The following is a 23,838-nucleotide window of genomic DNA, read 5'->3' on the forward strand; positions in this document are numbered from 1 at the left end:
TGTGCTTGTGTCTGTGCGTGTGCGCGCGCGCGTGGGGGGAGAGAGGAGGACGAGGTGGCGGCAGAAACAGCGGTGGTTTAACCAGGAGGCGCTGCTGGATGCTCTGCTCTGAGAGCTTGAAGACGGTGAAGATTGTCGAATAGAGTGTTGCGCGGGACAATGGGAAAAGAAGTGAGCCTGATTCAAAGGGGAAGGGGGAAAGGGAAACAGGGGGCGAAGATGCTCCATAGGGGGTGTCACGGAAATCATGAGCCCTCGTTGAGCAAGGACATCGTCGGTCACACACACACACACACACACACGTGTCCCCTTGAATGCAAAGAGGTAAAAAAAAGGTGGGGTCTCCAATCCGAAGAGAGGTTCCGGCTGAATGATGGTACCCTGAACAGGTGGCGACTCAAGCGCTTTGGCAAACCGAGCGGCAAACCCCTGCTTGAAATATATATATATATATATATATGCGTATATATTTAGACCCATGATTAGATCCGCACACGTACGCGCCCACTGTATCGAGCCGTCCCCTCTAAACACGGCTAGGGGCAGGGGTTACCGAGGTCACTCTCGACGTTCGACACCTTCCCTTCTTACACTTCATTTTGTTGTTGTTTTCAATTGAGGTTCGTCGCCGTCGATGTTACCGAACTTATAAAAAGACTCACGCATGTACCGCCCCCCACCCCCCGCCAAGACACACACAGAGAGAGAGACGCACACATCACCACATGTCCACCAATTTTTGACAGCACAGAGCAAAATCACAACCTTACGGAAAAGCCGCATCATCTCATTTCCCTTTCTTTCCTTTTTTTCGCGTGTGTGTGTGGGTGGGGAGGGGAGGCGGCTGTCAATGTGGTTTTGTCAATTAGTTTATTTTTTGTGGTTTTTCGTTTTCCCCCGAGTAACCGACGCGAGGCGAGTGGAACTAACAAACAAAGCGAAAGTGCAAAAGACTACCGGAGATAAAAAAAGGGGGCGGGGGAGAAGCAGACACAGGCATACACAAGGTGACTGTTCACCACTGGAGTGGAGAAAGGAGGGAGGGAGGGAGGGAGTGAAAGGAAAAGACCGATGCTTGTGTGTGAACTCGAAGGCGCATCACGTCAAAGGAACACCTGTGTTGAAGATCTCACCACTGTCCGTCGAATCTTATTGACACCGCCATGCCTGGAAAACCTAAGGGGCAATATCACCCTGATGTTGGTCGCTCTTCTTTTTTTTCTCCGTGCCCTCCAAGGATTCAGAAAACTGCAAGACCGGGGAAGGGGAAGGCGAGACGACCGACAGCGGGTACTACTGAGCTGTAATTGTCACCATGTCAGGGATTGTGTGTGTGTGTGTATGGGTGAGTGGGTGTATGCAAGTGTGCATGGCACAGCGAAAAGCGCGGCAGCGCTTCTACCCACCACCAGCGACGGGGGAGAGGGGGGAGGAACGTAAAAACACAAGAAAACTGACGAATTCACGGCACGAAAGAATCACGGGAAAGCAGCACCGCGTCTGGTTGGGCTTGGAGCTGGGAGGGGGAGAGAGAGGGAGGGAGGGAAGTGGTAGACAGTAAGAGAAAAAAAAGGATGATGCGTGTGTGTCGTTCTGTTGCTGGAAACAAAAACCTGTTGCAGAGCGTTTTCTCCTGAAAACCCCGTAGAAAGACCAAAGAAGGAGATCCCAAAATAATAATAATAATCCCTGACTGTCACAAAAAAAAAAATTCACTGTGCAATGACTCGAAGAAGGGCCAGCAGGAGAACGGAATGGGGGGGACACCAGTACCAGTTTTTCAGGCACAGTTACACCGTGTTAGGGTACACCTGCGCCATTTGTTCCACAAAAAACCTGAACTTCTCATTTTTTTGGTTCTCTCGAATCCACTCCTGTACCTCAGCCTCATCGAGGTAGCCTTGTTGGCTCAGCTCGATCATGAAGTCGGAGACGATGTCCTTCATGAAGGTGCGCTGCTTGATTGAGGCAATGCAGCTAAGGATCTCGCTGCCAGTGGGCTTGTCGCCGGGTCGAGCCTCCTTCCACTTGCCAAGCACGGACGTCCACACCTCCAGAAAGTCTTCCTCCCACTCCATCTCCGCGCCCTCAAGCGGTACGTACAGCGCATCGAGGTAGTTGGCGGTGCGCGCCATGACGCTGCTCACCATCGACAAAAAGTCCATATGCTTGGTTGTCGTCAGGCAAGCGACGAAACGGCTGTACACTTTGGGGAGGTCTTCCTTGATATTGTACGCCAAGGCGTTTGTCAGACACCATGAGTAGCCCCGAGACAGCTCATTGATATCAAACATTCCACTGTTCAGCGAGTCCATGAAAAGCTGGCGGTCCTCATCGGACGACGTCTCGGTCACCTTCTTTACAATTATGTACACAGCGCACATACGGCACATGTGTGCGGCGTCCTGTGGCACCATCTCCACGATTGCCTCTCCGGCAGCGGCCCAGTTCCCTTCGGTGTGCGCATCGCGGATGCAGCTTAGAACACGCGAGCTGAGGTCCTCGTCAACGCACTTTGGCGGTGTGGCGAGCGCCATGAACTTGCGGTCCTCATCACTCATCTGCGATGTGGCCGCCGCCGCGGACTGCTGAGCGGTCGGCGGTGACGCAAGCCCCTCTCCTGAGAAGGGCACCGGTGGCATCATGTACTCGTTGCTGGTGGGAAGCTGACTGGGGTCCTGACGCAGGCTGCTCGGGCCACCGCCGCGGCCACCTTTGTCGTCTCCTCCGTCTGCGATGCTGGGAGGCCGCGGCATGCCACGGTTGCCACCAGCGTGAGAGCCGCCAGTGCTTGGCCCACGACCACCAGCGTGCTGGTGTTGCTGCTGCCACGACATGCCTCCGGCACCGCCAAAGTTGGTTGGAGAAGAATTTTGGTGGCTGTGGTCGCCTGATCCACTAAAGCCACCGGCGTTGCTGTGAGTGCCTGCGTTGTTGCTAGAGCGGTGATGGGGGCGGTCGTTGTTGTTCGCGTTGCTGTTGTCCTCAGCGCCGCCACCAGAGGGCTCTTGGGCCTGCGTTTCCTTTGGCTTCCATCCACTGTTCCGCCACTCCAGCAGGTTTTGAATGAGAAACCGGATACGCCGCGAAAAGCGGGGATCGTTCATTGACGATTTCAACGCGCGCCAGATGCAGTCGTGTGGGTGCTCAGCAGCAGCGGAGTCTTTCGGCACGTGGTGCAGCGCCATGGCGGCGTTTTCATCAAAGCGCTTGCCAATCACGTTCATGAGGCTCACCATCATTTCGAGGTCGGCATCAGTCGTGACTAGCTTGGGACTCGGAATAAAGCCCAACACAAGCGCTGTCGAGCACACGGCCAAAATCACGCGGTGCGAAATGACGGAGCGCATGTAAAGCTCGCCAACAAACTTGATGTTAGCCATGTTGCGCTTCCGCAGCTGCTCCTCAGCCTCGGCGTTGGACGGTGGCGGCTGCTTAACAAAGCTGTCGTGGAACTCCTGACAGCGCATCACCAACGCGTTGCGCACGCGACCACTCACGTTCTTCTGATCTTCCTCCCTTGCCTGCATCGCTGCCATGAGCTGGCCGAGTTCGGAATTGGGCTTCTCCGCAGCCTCAGCGACGAGGTCCTGCTCATACACTTTGATGCGCTGGCACAGCTGGGCGTAAACACCAGAGAAAACAGGCTCCGCCATGGCCTTATTGAAGATGATGTCCACGGCACCTTTCAGCACCAACGGGTTCAAGACCAAATCCGGCGAGAGAGCCTCCTCCACAACAGCGTCAAAGTTCATGCTGGTCAGTTTGTTCAGTGTTCCCTGCACCCGGCGAAGCTCCCGCTCCGACTCGTCCATGTCGTTCTTGTCCCGCACGCGGAACCCTTTTTCGGACATCACCAGCTTAGGAATCTTCGCTTTGCGCTGCTTCTCTAGGCGAGCCATCAGCAGCACCCGCTCCAGCGAGAAGTTCGGCTCAGGAATGGCTGTCCAGGTGTCTCGAAAGGCCAGAATATCGGCGAGTGTCATCTGGTTCTTCACCTTCTCCTCCTTCTGAGGAACGATGCGCCGCAAGTTGAACAGCATGATGGCGGGGTGGAACGTTTCTTTTTTTTTTCGTGTAATGACACACTGTCTCGGAGCCGAGGAGGTAACGACGATTCCTAGTCGATTGGGTTCACCCACTCACTGAAGCTCCCTCTTAGTATACCTTTATCGCCTTGTGTAGCGTCTAAACCCAGCCTCGGTGCCCCCACCCCTGTGTGGTCGCGAAATTCTTTTTCTTTTGTGGGTATGTGTGTGTGTGTGTGTGTTGAAGAGAGGAATACCGGATGAATCCGTCTCTCTCTCTCTCTCACTCACTCACTCACTCACTCACGCTTCAGGATCGCCACTGGAGGCAAGAGAAATTGCAACCTACAATCATAAAACAAAAAACAAAATCGCCACAGGAGTCTACAAAGACACTCCCAGTCTGGAAATTCCTTTACGACGAGAACTGAAAACCAACAACACGGAGGCGAACCAGACAACGCGTTTCTCCTTCGTGGAAAGGCCCTGGAAAGAAGGCCAGGGGTTATCACCAAAAACAAAAACAACCAAAAAAATCCGCTTCAGCGCACGTTGTGGCGATGCACAAATCGACTCAACTTTTTTCTTCTATTTGTTTAAGATTGAGTAGCGGGGTCGGGGCGGAGAGAGGGGAAGGGAGGGGAGTAGAACTGGGAGTGGGAGTGGGAGTGGGAGTGGGAGAGGAGGGAATGGTTAGGGGAGGAGAGAGGGGTCCGTGAGGAGATCAGCCAGGACGAGGATAAGCGGGATCAAATACCAACTACGCTGCTCACCAGTCGCACACAAGAATTGAAGGGAACATGCGACGTGAGAAAAAAACGCGTTGCGCGAAGCTCCCGAACCGGGCAACTTCACGAATGCGTGCATCATCGCGAAATCCTTTCACAAACAGAAAGAGAGACACGGGCCGTTTAAAAAGTAAGTCTTACAGAGATTGGCAGCGCCTTTAGACAGCGCACAAACAGAAATCTGTGAGACAGGTTTGCGTGGCGCAGGGACGTGCTGAAAATCAGTGGACTATAGAGCGCGTACTCTCCCTTATCCTCTCCTATCCCTCACCTCGTCCAACACGGCAAATGATGAGCGGGATATGAGAGCGCCCTTGGTGATCCCCTTGTGGTTGTATTGATGTTTTTTTTTATTAGAAAGACATTGGGTATGTACATACACATACACTGTCCTTTTCCCCCTTCTGTTGCCGCACCTGGAAGGGCACCGCTTTGCCGAATCAGAGCGCTCATCACAGCAGAGAAAACAACAACAGTCATCACAATCACGCACGAGCCGTGCGCGGCGGGGTGGACGTATCACACAGCGGGATGGCTTGCACAGATTGGATCGTGTAATTTGTAGGGCAGGCCTTTCAGATGGCCGAAACATTCAAGAATATACACATATGTATATATCGTGGGGAAGAAAAGGCAAGGGGCTGGGATACCCACAACCCGCGCACACCTGTAGCAGCAGCAGCAGAAGCAGCAATCTGGGAAGCAGGATATATATATATATATATAGGATTACAACGAACAGAAGAGAGCTCGGCACAGACACGCACATTGAGAGACTTAAAACGCACACCGTCTCTTTGCGCACACACACACACACACACCACCTAAAATGACAACGACGACAGCTGCCTCTGCAGTACACCAAGAAGAGAGGAGGGTCGGCGATATGCAGCAAAGAGGGGATCAATTAGCCAGCAACCCCCCCCCTCTCCCCCTCCTCCTCCTCCATTCACGGCACGACGTTCTCGTCCCTCGCACATAGCCACGCAACTCCTAGGAGCCCTCGCGACATCTGAAACCAAAGGACAGGACTTATGGAGAGGGTACACACGTGGGTCCGTCAGCTAGGGCAACAGAGGTGGTGGACAAATGATAGTGTGTAACGCACCGACCGCATCAGCGGCGGCGCGAGTAGCCATGCGGGCCTCGACCACAGTGGGTGTTGGGTGCGACGTGAGGTGCACGAGTCGGTGGGCGATTACGGCTACGGACTCGACTCTCAGCAACATCTCCTGGTGGGCGCGACTACTCGGAATATGGGGTGATCCGAGAGGACGCGCGACAGACGGGAGAGCGGGCGACCTCACCGCCGCAGAGACTTTGCAAAAGTCAGCCAGCCACAAACGCTGCTCCTCGATCAGCTCTGCGCGTGTCGAGTACTCCGCCGTGACTCCAAGGTACACTTCCTTCGGAGAAGGTAGATCGAAGATGCTTAAAGAGGGTGCGTCGGCACCCCGTGGTGACCGTTTCCTGCGTGACCTGGGTGGGTGTTGTGAGGAATTCATGGCGCCGCAGTACAAAGGGCCATCGCTGCTGCCGCCTCCCTCCCTCCCCCCCCCCCCCCCCGTGTCTTTTCTCTCCACACTTCGCACAAAGGAATCAGAGACAGGAAAACAAGGAATTAGCCAGCTACGCCTGGTTTTCTGCTTTGGTGGCTAACGTAGCGGAGATCAGTGTGAAGGTCCAATCTCGCACATCACGCGCGCAACAACAACAATAAAAAAAAGAGAACCGATATCTGTAGACAGCAAGGCGAGGCGTGTGTTTGACGCCGGTGTCTGGCCAAATTGGCATCAATCGATAAAAGCAGGTATCACAAACATGTTTAGAGGTAGGGCCAGGGAAGCGCGCAATTGATTCTTGTTTCTCGGGTTCCTGCCATGTGGTGGTAATGTCAACGGCGGCGTTGGGGCTCAATGAGACATTGTGAGCTGCGTAAAGTTGCTGCAGTCCCCTAAACTGAAGGGGTGGGGGGGACACAATAAGCCCATCCAAAACGAGTGGAAAAGACCCACCACCACCTTGTCGTGTGTGTGTGTGTGTGTCTGTATTAGGAGACGGCCATAAAATCTCACCTTCTCAGCGCTGAGCCTTCGATGGGATGCGCTTGAGATCCTGGTGACCTCCCCACTTCCTAGAGAGCGCATCAAGGACTCCTCAATCCCCATTCCGCATTTCTCGCTGTCGCACAACCAATCTCTCTTTTTCATTGGGGCTTGGGGGAGGCACACGAGCACACACGAAAAAAAAAAGAAACGAGCACGCGAGGAAGATCGAACGTCGACACAATCAGTCGAGAACATACAAAGTCGGGATCCGTGCGAAGGCAGACAAGAAGAAAAGCAAAAGAGGAGGAGGATGGCAAACGTGTGTACCTTCGCAAAATGCGGAGGGCATCATCTCCCCTCCCCCAAAAAATATAAATATATATATATATACCAGGTCGCGGAGGCACCATTCGCAAAAAGGGCGTGCAGCTCAGCAAGAAAAAAAAAGGCAGTAAAAGAGCCCCCACAACGCCCATCCTCGTTTCTCCGCACGCTAACAATCGCAGACAAAAGAAATCTAGACGGAAGGGGATGAAACTGGGCCAGTACACACACACACACGTCATATACGAGCGCGGCGCGACAATCCTCATCCTGAGTATCCGATTAGTCTCGAGAATGGGAGCCCATCATTTCCCAGTACTCGTCACCATATCGGTTCAGCTCAGCCGTCTTGAACTTCACACGGTGCGCGCGGCGAAGCAGCTCACGTGCGTCTTTTCCGTCCTGCAGACTCTTGAGCGCCTTCAACATTTCCTCAAATGACAACGTCAAGAGGCGAGACTCTTCCCATTTCATGAGCGCGATACCGATGCGAAAGATGATCTTCCAGCCTTCCGAGAAGAAAATGTCCCACACTCGCAGCAGCGCCCGAAAGGGAAAGTGAGCCACGAACAGCGTGAGAAACCACTGAGAGGCAAAGAAGGAGGGCTGTATATCAAGTTGATCGAGCCGCTTCGACAGTCGCGGGAGCAGTCGCGTAATAAGACGCTTCAGCTGATAGAACAGCTGCTGTAGCAGTGGAAATCCAGGCCTGAACAGCTCCCGCATTTTGTAGCGTTCGTTGTACATCATCTCGTGCAAGGCCCAGAAGGACTCCTCCTCGGCCATTTGCGTGGACAGGGCGGCGACGAGGAAACCCATGCCCTGTACGTAGCCGACCTCCGGATCACACCCGGCGTAGGCGTGTAAGACGTTGCGCAGGAAGATCTGACCAACACCACCGGCGTCCTGAAAGAGGACATGAGTGGGAAACGTGCGGGAAAGATCGCGTGAGATGATCGCATCGACTTCTTTGCTCGCGAGTTTCTTTTCTCGCAGCGCCGCATACACACCATTGTTCTCTTCGGAGTTCAGTTGGTGAAAAGACCCCAGCAGCAGTTGCCACGCCACGCCGCGGAACCGACTTGGGATTCCTTTGCGGCACCTCTCCTTAAGCTTGGCATTCATCTTCGTGTGTGTCTTGTTCCAGTCGGCCGCCATGTTCGCCCACTTGATCTCCCGCCGCATCACCTGCTTCCCGTCAATGCGTCGAATGTATTTTTCGTCCTTTGCTTTTGTGTCCTCGTCGATTACAAAACCGAACTCGTCCACAAACTGCTGCTCAGCCTCTCTCTCTTCGGCATCGACTAGGCTATCGTTACCCGGTTGGGAATGACGATCCTCAGCATCTCGGGTTTCAAGTTGGTGATGATTGCCGCCCCCATCAGTGTCTGAGTCACTGCAGCCCGTTGGCGCCGCACGTAGCTGACTATTGCGCAGAGCCTGTGGGAACCCTGCACCCTTCACCACGCGCCGGTTTTCGGGTATAAGCGGTGTCGGATGCACGGCACCACTTCGCGGTACGGCGGCCGCGCAAGGCACCGGCGCTTTCGCAGCCTGGGGGGCGCGGATAAACGGGCCGGAGTGGTCTAATTGCACCTCATCATCCGTGGTCACCAGACGCAAGGGAGAGGAAACCAGCTCGACCGCATGCCCCATATATCCCGGGTGACCAAAGGAGTCATGGAGTGTTGCAATACTGCCCTGTGGAAACCGTGACGAGTGGCGTCCCGGGGACGCCGGTATACCCTGTACCGTGTCATCGCTCTCCGCAAGGACCGTTTCTATTGTGGCGAAATGCGCGGAAGGTGTGAGAGGGGCATCTCTTACTTTGGAAGGGTCTCGCTTCACAGTGAAGGAATTGCCTTCGGCGTGTGCGGCAGATATGCGAAGGGGGGTGTTCCTGGCGAGATTATGTTGGGCACCCTCGTCCTCATCGAAGCGCGTGAACACGCTGACCTCATCCATCGTGTATTGAGTCGATGGATTTCCTTGATAACCCCCGTCGACAGAAAAGTTTGATTCGAGATATCCAAAAAGGGTGGGGGAGGAGGGAGAGGGGGGAACAGGGAGACAGAAAGAAAGGTTCTAGTACAACTGCCCCTGTAGTCTTTTTTTTTTTGGGGGGGGGTATAGAGGCGCGATTAATAAACGTTTGATTGCGGGGTGAGTGTACGCCTGCGGCGGACGGACGTGTCGTGTGATGTATGCAATTCTCCCTATCACGCGTGCCCTCCAGATCCAGGCACTAAGTGGCAAAGAAGAACAGCGGGAAAAAAAAGAGAGACGACAGAGAAGAAACGGGGGGGTACCCACAGTCGTACTAAATAAGAAAAAGGCGGGAATCGACACCTCACCTGTGCTTGCTGTGGAGAATAGCCGGCAGGCTCTTTGTTCTTGTTTCAGGGGGGAGAGAGGTATAGCTGCGCCTGTGAAGAAAAAATTTTTTCTCGGGCGCTCGAACCGCCCTTTGGAGATGAGAAAAGTTGCGTGGAAACTGAGAGAGAGGGCACCCTCCTCCCTTTCTCTCGCGCCAGCGCCGAGTTTTCGCCCTCTCGTGGTGGAGAAAAAAAAACAGGGGAAGAAGAAAAGGGAATAAAAACAAGAGGGAGGATGCGCTGGCCAAAGGAGTAGGAGAAAGGTGAGAAAGGAGCTTTGGGGAAACGCCGCCCACAGCCCTCCACTTCTCTTTGTTCTCTTCTGCGTTGATTTTGGCGCCCGACAAGCGGGGGGGGATAAACAGCAACAAAATAGCGAACAGATGAGACAAGAAACAGGTGTGTAGAAAAAAAGGTGTAGAGGGGGGTGAGGGAGGTGAGGGAGGGCACATTGGTAGTGCAGATTCTCTCCCCTCGCCAGCGATTTTTTTTTCTCCCAGTAAGTGAAACTTGACTATGTCAGGGGTGCCTTCCATGGAGTGCACCCCCTTGAGCTTCACACGCGATGCCCCCTGTACTTCTTTTCATTTGTGGTTTGGCTGCTGTACGGGGCAGCCACCACAGCCCTTTCTTTCCCCTCCCCCCTTTCTCCTCAACGCATGGGTAATACTGACGATGCGTATAAACAGAAAACAGGACAGCCACGACAGATGCGGGAAAGCTTGTCCTTGATGTTCTCTCATTCCCGGCATCGACATGAGTACAGTCCTCAAGCTCAACCTCGGGCTGCCATTTGGCCATTGCATGGTGCCAATCAGTGGAAGACGTGCCTCGAGGTACAATCCCATCCACGTCACCAAGAGCCGCCTTTGCTAGTCGCCACACAAAGTATCCTCTCCCCCGAAAAGGGGGGGGGTAGGGAGATCAAATGACCCTCTCCCACCCACCCCCTCCCCCAAGCACCAACAGTTGATGGGAGACAGGATGAGACGCCTTCGAGATGCGCTGGCACTTCGCTAAACACATTGGTGAAACAAACACCCTCCCTGTCGCGAGTGCTCGACCCCCTGTGACCGTCAGCAGTGGTTCAGCGTAGCCAGCGAGGAGAATAAAGGGTTGCCGCGCTTCCCGAAGAGTGAGTAAACCCGACTAACCTCCCCCACTTGATAACTCCTTTTCCCCCTTCACACAGACACACACACACACACACGAGCGCGCGCGCTGGAAAGTCACAGGTCATCTAGGACGCGATGTAACCCTCATGAAATAGACAAAAGGGATCACTCCCAGTGGCCTTCAGCAGCCGCACAACCATGACGGGGGGGGGGGGGAGGGAGGGAGGAGAGAACGAAAGAAGAGCGTGAAGAGAAGGGAGGAGAGGCTGGAACGGAAAAAAAAGCACTTGTGGTATGCTCTCGTGCTCCTTCATCGTAGGACGCTACACGACAGCCACACGCCGTCAACACTACATCACAAATCTGAGCGAATATATTCAAGCCACCGAGCCCCAGAGGGAAATGGAGCGAAAATGGTCAAGACGCTCTCACGTGAAAAAGAAAATGCGAAAAAAGAAAGACTCAAAGCAAGATAAGCGGGAACGACCGCAGGACAAAAACGAGGAGATCCTTGGAATGGATGACAGGAAATATAGAGCACGCTTACGTCTATACATGTATGTCCGTGTGGATGTGAGTTTTCGTAACACCCCCCCCTCCCTCTCCCCTCTACCCACCAACCCCCCCCCACAACGCTCTAGTGGATATATGCGGCCCCTCCCCCCCCCCCCTTCTCGCACGACGCCCTTTTACACTCGCGGCGCATTGTACGCCTCCACCAACGCCCTAACGTAGGCGCTACTGAATCGAATGTTGAGCGCGGTTTTGAGAAGCTCTACAGGTCGCTTGGACTCCTGTATGTCCTTGAGCGCCAGGAGCACCTCTGTCTCCGTCCCCAAGGATAGTAGCCGCCGCCTATCCATCTTTAGCAGAGCCAGTGCGATTCGGTACACTGGCTTCCACCCCTCGCAGAGAAACATATCCCAAATGCGGGAGACGAGACCAAAGTTAAAGTAGTACGTGAACACCGTCATGAACCAATGCACAGCGTAAAACGATGGGTGTATGTGATGCCTGTCGTGCAGGTGAGTGTACAGTTTTGGCATCTTCTTGTGCATGAGTTCTTCGAATACATGAAAGCAGCACTGTAACTGTGGGAATCCAGGAGAGAAGACCACCCTCATATTGTACTTCGCGTTGTTCATAAGGGCAACAAAAGCCCAAAAAGCCGACTCCTCCTCTTCGACCTGGAGGATAAGGGTGGCAGCAAGAAAACCCATGCCCTGGCAATATCCAACGCTGGGGTCATAGTTCGCATAGGCGTGTAGAATGCTGCGCAGCATCTGCTGCCCCTGGCCTAACCCACCCGAGCTGAAGAGACGGTGCGTGGGAAAGGTGCGGTCCAGGTCGCGCTCGATAATCCCCTTGAGGTCCTCTGAGACGAGTGGATCACTCCGAAGGCGCATGTAGACCCCTGGGTGGCTCTCTTTCATTCCCCAGGACTCCAGCAGGCGCTGCCAGACCACGTGTCGCAGCGCCTGTGGTACCCCGCGTCGGCAATACCGCTTCAGCGTGTCCGGCCTAACGCTGGCCCAATGGCTAACCATGTGCTGCCACTTCCCCAGATACTCTTGGCTGTAGCCTTTGGCGTGGCGCTCGTAGTCCTCTGCAGCTTTCTCCACCTCCGTTACACGGAAACCGAACATGTCATAGCACTCGTAAGCAAAGCGCTTCGACGCGGCAGCGCGGCGATGCGCACTCACAACAGCCTCCATCTGTGTGGAGATGACGTGGAAACGGCTTTGCCTTGAGGATGTATCCGGGCTGCCCGGTGCAGTTTGGCATTCTTCCCGGCCGTGGGAGCTGCCACCTCGGTCATGTAAGATCGCCTCCTCCTCCTCTTCGCTGTCACTGTCCACGGCAGCCCGGTTGAGACGCCCTGTGGTGGAGCTGATGGCGACCGGCATTAAGCCGCGGCGCAGATGCACCTCCTCAGCGTGAGGGAGAATCAAAAGAGCTCCCCCGATCACCGTCGTCGGTGAGACATTGGCGGTAGTGACACTGTCACGCCTCACGGTCGTCATCACTAAAAAAAAAGTGTAAAAAACAAAATATGTAAAGGTGAATAAACCGCTTCAGAGGTGGTGCCGCCTACACAGATGAGCGCACCAGCGTAGCGGCACGTGTGGAAAGGCGGTTGTGGTGGAGTGGAAAAAAAGGTAGAAGATATGTCTCCCAACCTGGATAGACACTGCGGCCGAATCCGTTTGAAAGGGGGGATGCGAGGCCAACACTGTCAAGCTTTTATTATGGGGGAAGCGCAGAGTGAATCTCGGTTAGAAACCGCTGTTGGCATCCCGCAAGCGAATAAGACCTATGGGCGGTTGCGCGCGTCGATCTCAGATTACTCGGAGTTGCTGTGTCATCAGTGTGCCGGATTGCTTTTCCCCGCCGACAGGCAGCGCGGACAGCAAGTGAGCAAGACCAGGTGTGTCTCGAGGAGACAACCTGCGAGATGAGAAGCAAAGTAATGAATGGAAGCGGCCAGTGATGGAAAAAAAAAGTGGTGATGAGCGGCGAGGACAAATGCGGAGCGGTATGGCCGGAAAGGGTTACGTCGCCATCCACCGTTGATAGCAGCCAGGCCCCCCTCGTGGGGAGAAGGAAAAACGAGAAGTCAGAAATGCGGCTCATCTTTTGAGTGGAACCTACCCGCTGTCTTCTGGTGCGCCCAACGTCAACAGGACACGCAAGTGGCCCTAGGGCCAACACTGTGGATTCCGTAGCGGTGCGTTTTTGCTTTCCTTTAAAAGGAGCTTTGGGATCAAACCAGTGAGAAACGATGGCAACGTGCGCTGCTGCAGGCCGCAACCCCCCCCACTCCCTCCACCTCCCCCTCCCCCTCCCCCAATCAGAGGGGAGGGGAGAGGAGGAAATAGAAACGTGATGGAGAACAGCACGGCGGGCTAAACATTACCGGGGAGATGTGTGACATGCAACCTTCCGTGGACACTTCAAAGAGGTTCGGCAGAATCCGTGAGGGGGCTCTCAACATGCTTGAGAGGCCTCACTGTGACGTCGATGCTCGGAATCCTCGCGGTTGCCGTCTCTACTCGTGTCCGATCGAGCCCCAAAATGACGTTGTTGAAACCGCTCTTTGACGTTGCCGGTTTAAAAAAAAAACGGATAGCGGGAGACAACAGAGTGTTTACACGAACATGCGAACAGGTGTTGATGTTCAACCCAAAATGCTCTCCAGTACACACTGTCCTAGAGCCGGTGACTCCTTTTGCCTCCATACCGCCGTTGAGGGCGGCTTTGTGACCGTATGTGGTTGCTGTGACACAAATGATGCAAAAAAAAAACGAGCATCGGCGTGCACATCGTGCGGTGAGCCCAGTGGAGGATTGCAACACTGCACGCTAACGGTATGCAGTACGGGCCGATAAAAGAAAGTCGCGGGACAGGTGTGCAACGAGCCACCTGGCCGCATCCTGAAGGTTATTCGCCAGTCACACACCGTCGGACATCTGAAATTTCGAAACTGGTGCAGGAGGAGAGGACGAGTCGGGGTGCGCACAGGGACTGTTTCTGCGTATTTGAGGCACGCACTCCCGGTTTCGCGCAGATCCCGAGGAGAGTGGCAGTGTTGCAGACCCCCCCCCCTCTGCGCCAGCGGCAACACCAGTGCGCAGACTCCCGTTGCTCAGCGCCGTGCATAGTGTGCTGCTGGTGGGTATGCCGCAACCAACGCCTTCAGGAAGCTCACATTTCTCGTATGACGACTCCCCCCCATCGCCCCTGCCTCGTTTTTTTTTGTGCGTGTGTGCACACGAAAGTGTGGCTATTCTCTCGCAGGAGAAAACTCCCGACACACAGCGACGCAGCGCCCACTCTCGCCATTTAACGGAGGGCGACAACACCGCTTCCACAGTGGACTGATAACGCGCCCACCCAACTACGCCACGCGCAGATCCCAGCTCAGTGGTTTTCTTCCCGACTTGGCCACCGTGGCGACGCAGAACACTGTAGAATTTGCGCCTGAAGCAGGTACTCGAAAAGAGAATCCGAGGTGGTGATAATAACAATAGAAAAAAAAACAGTGTTGCCTCGAACAGCAGTGAGCATCGGCACCAATGCCTTCCCGACACTTAAACGTTATCTAGGCGACGCCTCCATAGCCATGGGGCCATCCACTCCACGGTGCCCGCTGGGCATCGCGGTAGTTGAACGCGCACGTCATGAGTGAGACTCGCCTTCCAGAATACACACACCAGCCCCGGTGTCTGGTTAGCCGCCACATTGTCACTGAGTTGAGGATGCGCGAGCCGTATGCCTCGCTTCGGTGCAACGCTGGTGTCCCGAGCATTCTTTTGCAGCAACTCCAATCGATTGTGACGACACCTCGAGCGCTGAAGTGATCGGCATCTGGTCATTCAAAACCGAATACTCACCTACCGAAGAGTGTCTGCCCTCAGAAACGTGGTGGGCAAACAGAGCTGATATCTTTGACAGACGCCGATCCCTCTGTACTCCTTGTGTACGATCTCTCCACGAAAGGACGTCTTCAAGTCGCCTCAAGAGCGACCACAAAGATAAGAAAGCGTGCCCTCCCAGCCCCCTCCCCCCCCCCTTGTCAGGAGACAGTGAAGACAAAGCCAAATATCCAAAAACCATGGTCATCATGGTGCGTCAGCCGGTGCCCGCATCTGCCCCGCGCGAGGTCAGGAAAAAAAATGTATTTGCTTGAAGCAAAGTACGGATTGTTGGGGTCAGTGCGCCCTCGTTTCAGCGCGGTGTCCAGGGCGCCCCTACACACAGGTCATTACTAGCCATGGGGTACGGGGCTTCGTCGTTGCGCTCCGCCACATCAGCCCTGGGAGAAGGGGGAAGCAAGATGTGTTTTCTTTTGTCTGCCCGTGCATGTCGTGGGGGGCAGCACCACCGAAACATTCCCAAGTACCCGTTGGGTCAATGGGATGGACAAAAAACAGCAAGAAAGACATGGGCAGTCAAGCGCGTGTGGTCGAAGCCAAGCATAAAAAAAAATTGCAGGAGCAACACAGTAGCAGTTAGAGGAGGGGTGCCGGCACAAAAAAAAAATATGGACCCATATTGTGCGTCATTGGCAAGGCTACACGCGTGGTGGATTTAGCTTGCGAGGAAGAGAAAGCCGGTGCAGCACAAAAAAAAAAGATGTGGCGAGTTTATGAAGTGGTCCAAAGAAGACAACACCCGACATCTTTTTCTCGCGTTTGCTTCCTCCACCTCCTGCCCCCACACACCTCCTCCTCCTCCCTCTCCCTTTGTATCCGCCTCATCCTCGGGCATGGGGGGCAGTATTGTGGTACCCCCAACCTCACGCTGCGTTTGTTTTACACCACACGCACGTACACACGCACCTCATTTCACTCGCATCTCCCCTTTTTCTTCAGCGGAATGTCATCATTCGCAGCAGTATTCGTTGCCGTCGTTGTTTCCTTAGGGCTGTGTTGCAGTTACATTGGGGAAGGGAGTTGCGGTGTGTGTGTGTGTGTGTGTGTGTGCTTATTTGTTTAATTTTTTTTCTCTTGTCGAAAAGAGAAAAGTAACCTTAGTTAGCACCCGCCAGGTATAACAGAGAGTGTGTGGAGATGACGCTGCACACGCTAAGAACTTGAGAGAGAGGGTGCGTGACTCCCCCTCCCCTCTCCCTCTCCGTGTGTGCGCCGAAAGTGGACTACTGGGAAACGAGTGAGCTTGAAAAATCGCGCATGTGTGTATATCCGTGTGAAAAATCACATTAGTGCTTACCCGGCTTCGGGGAGGAGGGGGGGAAGGGGGTTCTTCACCCGTCACCTTTCTCATTCTTAGATACATCGCAGCGGCTGTCACCCCCTGCGTGGCGCGTGACCGAAGGCGCGCCGAGTCAGCAACCAGAGGAACGCATGCACGCGCTCTGTTGAACGAGTCTTCGGGGGGGAGTCTGTAATAAACAACGAAATCAAAGCCGCCCTGCCCCCCACCCCACCTCCGCCCAGTGGCCTCAAACACACTGGCGCCCCTTCTCTGAAAGCCCAAAGGGCACAAAGAAGAGAATCGAACATAAAGGCAGGGGTGGCGGCAGAAAGCCCTGTTCGCCACGCTCTGCCCGCAATTCGCAAAGCCTTCCTCTCCACGATGCATTCAACGCCACACTAAGTCACGAAAAGGCACGGCAACGGGAGAAGGGGTCTCAACAGAGCGCCTGTGGTGGCCACCACAGGTGTACGTGCCACCGCCGGAAGGTGAGGAAGAGGGCGGCCCACTGCTTCGGGCTTCCAACTGTCCTGCTCCTACGAAATCGTGCCACTCGCACACAAGGTTGTGGTGCGGTCTTGCGACTACTTTAGCAGGCTGTCTTCAATGCGGCCACTGAAGATGCCATAATTGCGCCTCGCGTTGTCAAGCTTTGTCTTCAAGAAGTTCTTCACGACCCCTTTTGAAATGTGACCCTCGCTCACCAGCCACGGCGCGGTGTGACGGACCATGTTGAATTCCGGGTTCAGGTTCATGATGAACGACTCGAGCACAAGAACAGCAAAAAGCAGCGACACATAGGCGGGGTCCATTTGGACGTTGTTCTGGCGAATACTCTCGAAGACGGACTGCAAAATGTTTGTGACGGCATTCTCGTCGTTACGCGTAGGGCGAAAGTGCTTGAAGAGATCATCCAAGTCGCGGCGGAAGAGACCAGCGTTGGCGTACGGCTGGCTGTCGGACATGGAAAGAAGACTATCTGCGCACTGGCTGGGATTCCAGCGCACAAAAGACTCCAACAACTGACGCGTCACGGCACTTTCGTGCTCGCTGAGCTGCTGGCAGAGGCCGACGTCGATCATGGTCACCCTCGGCTCGTGCGGGTCGCTCTCGCAGTCGATGAGAATATTGCCTGGGTGCATATCACCGTGAATGAAGTTGTCGCGCAGAAGCATCTTGCACCACGTGTTGAGACCCTTGTTCGCCAGCGTATCGCGAGCGTGTGACGGCAGCGACGCAAGGAACTCTGGGTTAGCCGGCTCACCTGCGCAGAATGTCTCCACAAGAACCCGCTGTGTCGACATGAGCGGCTCGGGAAACTCCACGTATCGCTCAGACTGGAAATTGTTGCGAAACCGCGAGAGGTTTTGCGCCTCCACGCGGAAGTCCAGCTGCGCCGCCAGATGAGTCGTGAAGGCCAAGGACAGCGACGGCAGGCGGTAGCGGTCGAAGCGAGGGCACCACACGTCCACTATATGGGCCAAATCGTTCAGAATGGTAAAATCCAGCACAATCGTCTCAATGATGCCGGGGTGCATAACCTTCACGACAACCTTGCGGCTTGAATTCTTCAGTTTTGCAAGATGCACCTGACCAATCGAGCCGGAGCCGACCGTCTTTGATTGAACGGACTCGAAGACCGTGAAGGGGTCGCACTTGAGCTCCTCACCCAAGATTCTCAGCGTGTCCTCGTACGAATGCTCATCGACCTCGTTGTACAGACGCTTGAAAACGTTGCGGAGTTCAGGGGCGAACAAGTCCTCGCGCGTACAACTCCACTGGCCAATCTTTACAAAAACTGGTCCTGCACGCTGCACCGCTGCCAGCAGAATCTCTAGCCATCGGTCATACCATTCCTTCCGCAGCGACATGAGAAAGTAGAGAGCAGCAACAGGAATGAAGATGAGCGCCAGCTTCACCAGACGCCAGCACACGGCGATGCGCGACGGACGTAAGACTACACGGCCCTCCAAGATAAGGTTTCCTTTCCCGTCCACGAGCGGTTTTTGGACGTGCGACGGAGGGCGAGTGCTCTCTCGATACCGCACGTACACGACAAGGCTACCTACACCGACGGCAGGGATACCGACCGCTGTCAGCGCAACCTTGGCTACCCGGGAGCGCAAAAACCTCACTGTCATGATGCAGCCATACAAAAAGAATGCCAAAGAAAATACGCTTCACATGGAGAGGCGTTGCAACATGTATTATTGGAATGACGAGCGCAGGGTGAGCACGCCTCCGTGGGTGGGAGAATAGAATGCAGATAGTATAAGGTTGGTGACAGCCAGTGATGTGGCAGGACCGTGAGAACGCAGTCAGCAGCCCCGTTCTGCCTTCACTGATTTGGTTCGGTACAAGCGGACCCGAGGCGCGGCTAAGTGACCACACAAATGAATGGGGAAACGGGTGAGGGTAAATGATGCAAGTACACACGTGCGTAGAGCACAGATGAAGCAAGGGAAGGAGGGCGATTGGGAACAATAAAGTAAAAAATCAATGAAGCATTTTGACTCGTCAGGGTTGGGGGGGGGGGGAGCGGATGGGGCAATGTGGGGATGGCACAAGTATTGGGTGGTGATCCCGATGATGACGACAAGAAGGATCGGGAGCGAGACGGATAAAGAAAAACGCAAAGAGTACAGCGTTTTTTTTTTGTCGTGTGGGGAGGGGGGTATCAACATCGCCGACCACCAATCAAATGGTGCACAAACATGTCCGCGGAATCTGTCTCCTTGGCACGACTGCTACCGAATGCACACACTCAAGCAAACGAGGGACATGACCTCCCCCGTCCTCACTCTGGCTAGTGAATCGTCGAGCTCCCGCCCTGTCATCCTCACCTGCCCTCGCTGCCCCCCCCCTTCAATCGCAATGCGTGCGTGCGGGTGGGGTTGGCGTGCACAAAGGGGAGCAATCGGTATGGAAAAGTATACGTGTCTAAAATGAAGTGGGGAAAGAACACCGCGATCGGTTCAGCAAACGACTCACTCACCCCAACAAAAACATTTTTGCAGCTTCGGCCCACCACGTCACACACAAACTTCACCAAGTCCTACCACCGCACGTCTGTCTCATTCGCACCCTGAAAGTAGTGACCCCCCCAAAAAAAAGAGGGGGCAGCAAGCGCAATATACCGCGTACTTCGGAGCGGGGGGGGGGGGGACCGGTGGTCCACGACTCAGGTTTTTTTTTAATTATAAATAATGTAGGGGAATCGCAGAGAGAGAGAAAGGGTGTGGTGTGGTGTGCGAATTGAACAGGAATAAAAAAAAACCAGAATAGACAGACTCACCAGAATCAAACAACAAAGGCTAGGCAAGGGTAGAGAGGCTGTTACACACACACACACACACACATACAATCAACAGACGAAGAAGGGGGGGAGATAAAACAGAACAAAAGTCAATATTAAAACCACTGCAAGACGGGGGCAAATAAAATCCCACAAACTCGCAGACGCGGGGAGACGGTGACCAAGTGAAAGAAATTGAGCCAATGGCCTTGGCGACCTGAGAACTCTCCTCCGCTCTCCTCGCTGCCACCAAACCCCGCAGATCCGCCGCCCCCCACACATTGGTGAAGGGGCGAGCGAGGATGACGCGGAAGGGTTCATTTGGGGGAGAAAGGAGAACCAGCCGAGGACAACAAAAACAACGAGTGCGAACGATAGTCGAACACCAAGAAAAAAGGGGGGAAACATTGCGTGATTATCATATGTGATCAAAGGTGTGACCCAGCACCTTTCCTTGTACATTTGAGCAGGGTCAAAGGACCGCTTTCCGACGCCAACTCCGACACACGACGACTACACAATAACATGCACACGAACAGAAAGCGCGGCCCAAGACAGTATCTCTCCCCCCCCCCCCCCTTGCCTCGACACCAACACCACGTACAAACTAAGAGCGCCGTTTAATCAAGCACACACACACACACACACACAAAAGAAATCAAATCAAAACAAACGTGGACGTGAAACAATCGAGACCTCCAGGACAGGAGAGGGAAAGGGCACGGCATGCACAGTACACGGGGGTGGACTCGAGGACGGACAAGGTGGGGGGGGGGGGGGGTCGTTGGAGGGGGAGACGAGGCGAAGCGCACCCCCTCCCCAAAGGGGAAAATAAGAAAGGTGTGCTCACATCAACTCCACTCCACACGCACGCCCGTCCACCTCGCCTGTGATATGTTTCGTTAGAAAAACTGTGGAGGGATGAGTGAAGTGATCGGGAAGAGAGCTGGAAGGCATCTTTTTTTTTTTTTGAACGCGCGCGAGGTCGATAGGGCAGGGGAGTGCTGGGTAAAAAAACGGTGGTTGTGGACATCTTCCATGAAGTGGATTCATAGACGAGGTATTTATTCTGCTTCTGGAGCAGCCAGCAACTTCGCTTGATACCCGTACACGCTTTCGTATCTCACTTCCTTCGGTGGTGGTGGTGGGTGAGGGGGGGGGATATATGAAGAAATTAGTTCGAAGCATGACCACCCAACACTGCAAAGAACAATCTCGTGAGACTCCCTTCCCCCTTTTTTTTCTGTGTGTGCGTGTGTGTATTCGCTTAGATGCTCCACGTAATCTTGAACATCCACTCAGCGGCCTTCTCTTGGTTGCCTTGCGCCAGTTCGAGGAAGACCTCCAAGATGCAGTAGGCGAACATCGTATCACGCTCTGGCGTGTACTCGGCGACCCCGGATGGGGCTGCGTCATAGATCTTGCGCAGCAACGATTCCATGATCGAGTGCGCCTGGTTCCACGAACCCGTCAATATGTGTGAAATTGTCAACTTGACGAAGAGTGCCTCTATGCGACTGCGCTGCGACGAGTCGAGGGGATCAATGCTGGATCCTGTGACTAGAGACGAGAGCGAGGCTCGACGAAGAACCTTCATGGCCCGGTCGGGATCGTTGAGATGCACAAGTGCCTCTACTACGTAAATCAGCAGAGTGGCATGCAAATTCGACGGTAGTGGGTGGCGATCGTGGGCATTCAGCAGCTCCTGGCCAGCTTCGGCCGCCGCCATGTAGTTGCGTCGGCTCAACTCGAGGGCCACCCAATACAACATGGCGTACTGCAGGAGGGCCTCCTCGTGGGGAAACGCCTCCACCACACTACTGAATGTGTGTCCCTTGGGGACTAGAAGAAAGAGAGCGTTCTGCACAGCGGCCGTGGCAATCTCCTCAAACGCAGACTTCTCCTTGGTGTCTTTTGATGGCTCGACCGTCGCTGGTCCAGGCACGCTGATCGCACTGGGCAGCAGCATGAACTCCAAGTTGGAATATACCTTTCCACTTTGCAGCATCTCGCTGAAGGCGCTTTGCTGCCGCTCGTAGTCAACGCGGCGCTGCCTACGGGCCTCCTGCTGCACACACGACACTGCCGCCTCCGCACAGCGTACCCAGAAAGTCGCAGAGGCCTTCATTGAGTCCTGCACCGCGAGGAATTCCTGTAGCGCGCCCTCGTAGTCCTCCCGAAGTAGTGCGCAGAGCCCGACATTGTACTGAATGGGACAAAGGTTATGCTGCCCCGCCGGCTTTGATGCAGCTGCCTTCTCCGCCTTGGCGAAGCACAAACTTGCGACATTAAGTTTGTCCTCGGAGAGGGAAAAGACGCCTAGGTTATTGAAATACACCGCCTGCTTCACGTGCTCGTTTTCCAAAGTCGAGAAGATGTCATGAAGGCCACTAGAATCGGCAAAAGCGGCCTCTACCAGCTTCATCAGCTCCGGCACCATACGCAGTTTATCCATGCTGGACGTGAGAACGCTCTGCACCAGCTCTTCGTCGTGTCGGTTTGACATGCGACTCGTGGTCTTGCGGATCGGCTTTGTGAGCGTGTGGAAGAGACAAAGGCTGTGCACCAGCGTTGACAAGGCTACGTCCTGTCCGTTTTCCAAAATCCGGCGCAGCAGCAGTATGGCCTCGTGCGCTTGACCGCTGCGAGCGTAGAGGACAGCTTGGTTGTAGACTGCCGTCTCGTGGCCCTCGTATTGTAGCATCAGGCCCGGCGCCTTCATGTTGGGGTCTTCACCAGGAGCCTCGGCGCTGGCACGCAGCGCTGCCAATGCCTGCTCACCTGTCAGCTGGTTCTGCAGGTAGCGAACAATCACTAAATTGTGCTGTACCTTCATGTCCTCCTGTGGCATTCCCCACAGCACCTTCTCTGCCTCGCCATAGTTGCCGGCAGAGAACGCCGTCTTGGCGTCAGCCAGTTGCTTTTTGAGCACCTCGGTCATCAATAAAAGGAGGGAAGGGGAGGGAAGCGAACACACGAGATATACCTTGAAGAAAACAGAAATGGAGTGGCACAATTACAGGGAAATGGAAATAACCAAAGGCAGAGAACGTGACCTTCACAAAAACAGGCCGTGCGAGGGCCTGGGCGCGGGAAGGGGGAGGGGGGGGGGCTAAAAAATGAATGAGTGATCACCGGAGAGGAAAGAAAAAGGAGCAGTCAGAACGATGAGCGACACCAACGTACAAACATATGTCACTGCGGGGGCTCCCAGCAACAAACAAGGGGGAGGCGGGACAGGCAGACAGAGGAATCCGAAAACGCGCAAATATGGATATAATACAGAAAATCAAATGATGGGCCCCCCCGAAAAAAAAAACAAAAAAACAGCTACAACAGTTGCCACTGTTGACACAAGAACAAGGGGAAAAAGTGTAGAAGTTCTCCGCTTCACACGATCATTAAGAGGAGATCGTTTCCGTCAGACAACAGACAACCAACGCCAAAATAAAGGGGGGAAGGGACGGAACAAAAAAAGGAAAGAGAGAGAGAGACCTAACGCACGAGAAATTGGTGACTCTGTGTGTGTGTGTGTCTGTGTGTGTGTCTGTGAAAAACGCAAAAGAAAAGAAATCCCTCTCACCAAATCTACGGTTTGAGGCAAGATAAAATGGAGCACCGGTGGGGAGAAAGAAGGAGCACCGAATCACGTGGACAAAAGGGACTTTGCTCGCCTATTTGGCCACAAGAGGGACAGCACCAGAGATATATAAATATATATATAAATATGGGTACTCCCTCTCTGATCACGATAGACGAGTGTACTAGGCGAAATGAGAAGACACCACGAAAGCGAAAACAGTGAGTTGGTAAACGTCTCGTCCGTCACTCTTCTGCTTCCGTCAAGAAAAGTCTAGAGCCACGGTTGAGAGACGAAAAACAGAAGCGGGCCAGTGTAAACGCTACGCAAAGAGCTCCCCGGAAAAAAAACCCGCCCGACTAAGTTTCTGCAACGACAACGGAGGTCTGTGAGTGGGGAGCTGTGGGGAGGGGAGGGGGTGAGTCTGTATTTCGGAGGGGGGGGGGGGCAGGGGGACGGCAGCGCAAATGACGGTGTGCAAATATTGCCAACGTAAAGGTGTTAGAAACCCCCTGACCTGTTATCTTTGTATTCGCCTCTTCCCTTTTTCGTGCTTCGTTGGGGGCC

General features: G+C 54.3%; 6 protein-coding genes across 6 annotated transcripts; all 6 read right to left on the minus strand.

The window, feature by feature from the left end:
• Nucleotides 1-1,790: 1,790 nt before the first annotated feature.
• On the minus strand, nt 1,791-4,043 carry JKF63_00887 (uncharacterized protein; the record flags this gene model as incomplete). Its single annotated transcript, XM_067896936.1, has 1 exon — nt 1,791-4,043. One exon carries the CDS (start codon nt 4,041-4,043, stop codon nt 1,791-1,793), a length of 2,253 nt encoding a protein of 750 aa, XP_067753093.1.
• A 1,837-nt stretch (nt 4,044-5,880) lies between these two features.
• JKF63_00888 (uncharacterized protein) lies at nt 5,881-6,321 on the minus strand (the record flags this gene model as incomplete). Its single annotated transcript, XM_067896937.1, has 1 exon — nt 5,881-6,321. One exon carries the CDS (start codon nt 6,319-6,321, stop codon nt 5,881-5,883), a length of 441 nt encoding a protein of 146 aa, XP_067753094.1.
• A 1,149-nt stretch (nt 6,322-7,470) lies between these two features.
• JKF63_00889 (uncharacterized protein) lies at nt 7,471-9,153 on the minus strand (the record flags this gene model as incomplete). Its single annotated transcript, XM_067896938.1, has 1 exon — nt 7,471-9,153. The coding sequence occupies one exon, from the start codon at nt 9,151-9,153 to the stop codon at nt 7,471-7,473; it is 1,683 nt and encodes a 560-aa protein (XP_067753095.1).
• A 2,214-nt stretch (nt 9,154-11,367) lies between these two features.
• On the minus strand, nt 11,368-12,702 carry JKF63_00890 (uncharacterized protein; the record flags this gene model as incomplete). The annotated part of the gene is made up of 1 exon (XM_067896939.1): nt 11,368-12,702. One exon carries the CDS (start codon nt 12,700-12,702, stop codon nt 11,368-11,370), a length of 1,335 nt encoding a protein of 444 aa, XP_067753096.1.
• Nucleotides 12,703-16,980: 4,278 nt separating this feature from the next.
• Nucleotides 16,981-18,537, minus strand: JKF63_00891 (uncharacterized protein; the record flags this gene model as incomplete). Its single annotated transcript, XM_067896940.1, has 1 exon — nt 16,981-18,537. The coding sequence occupies one exon, from the start codon at nt 18,535-18,537 to the stop codon at nt 16,981-16,983; it is 1,557 nt and encodes a 518-aa protein (XP_067753097.1).
• Nucleotides 18,538-20,958: 2,421 nt separating this feature from the next.
• On the minus strand, nt 20,959-22,632 carry JKF63_00892 (uncharacterized protein; the record flags this gene model as incomplete). The annotated part of the gene is made up of 1 exon (XM_067896941.1): nt 20,959-22,632. The coding sequence occupies one exon, from the start codon at nt 22,630-22,632 to the stop codon at nt 20,959-20,961; it is 1,674 nt and encodes a 557-aa protein (XP_067753098.1).
• Nucleotides 22,633-23,838: the final 1,206 nt, after the last annotated feature.

The sequence above is a fragment of the Porcisia hertigi genome, chromosome 36 (genome assembly GCF_017918235.1).
Source record: "Porcisia hertigi strain C119 chromosome 36, whole genome shotgun sequence".
NCBI lineage: Eukaryota > Euglenozoa > Kinetoplastea > Trypanosomatida > Trypanosomatidae > Porcisia > Porcisia hertigi.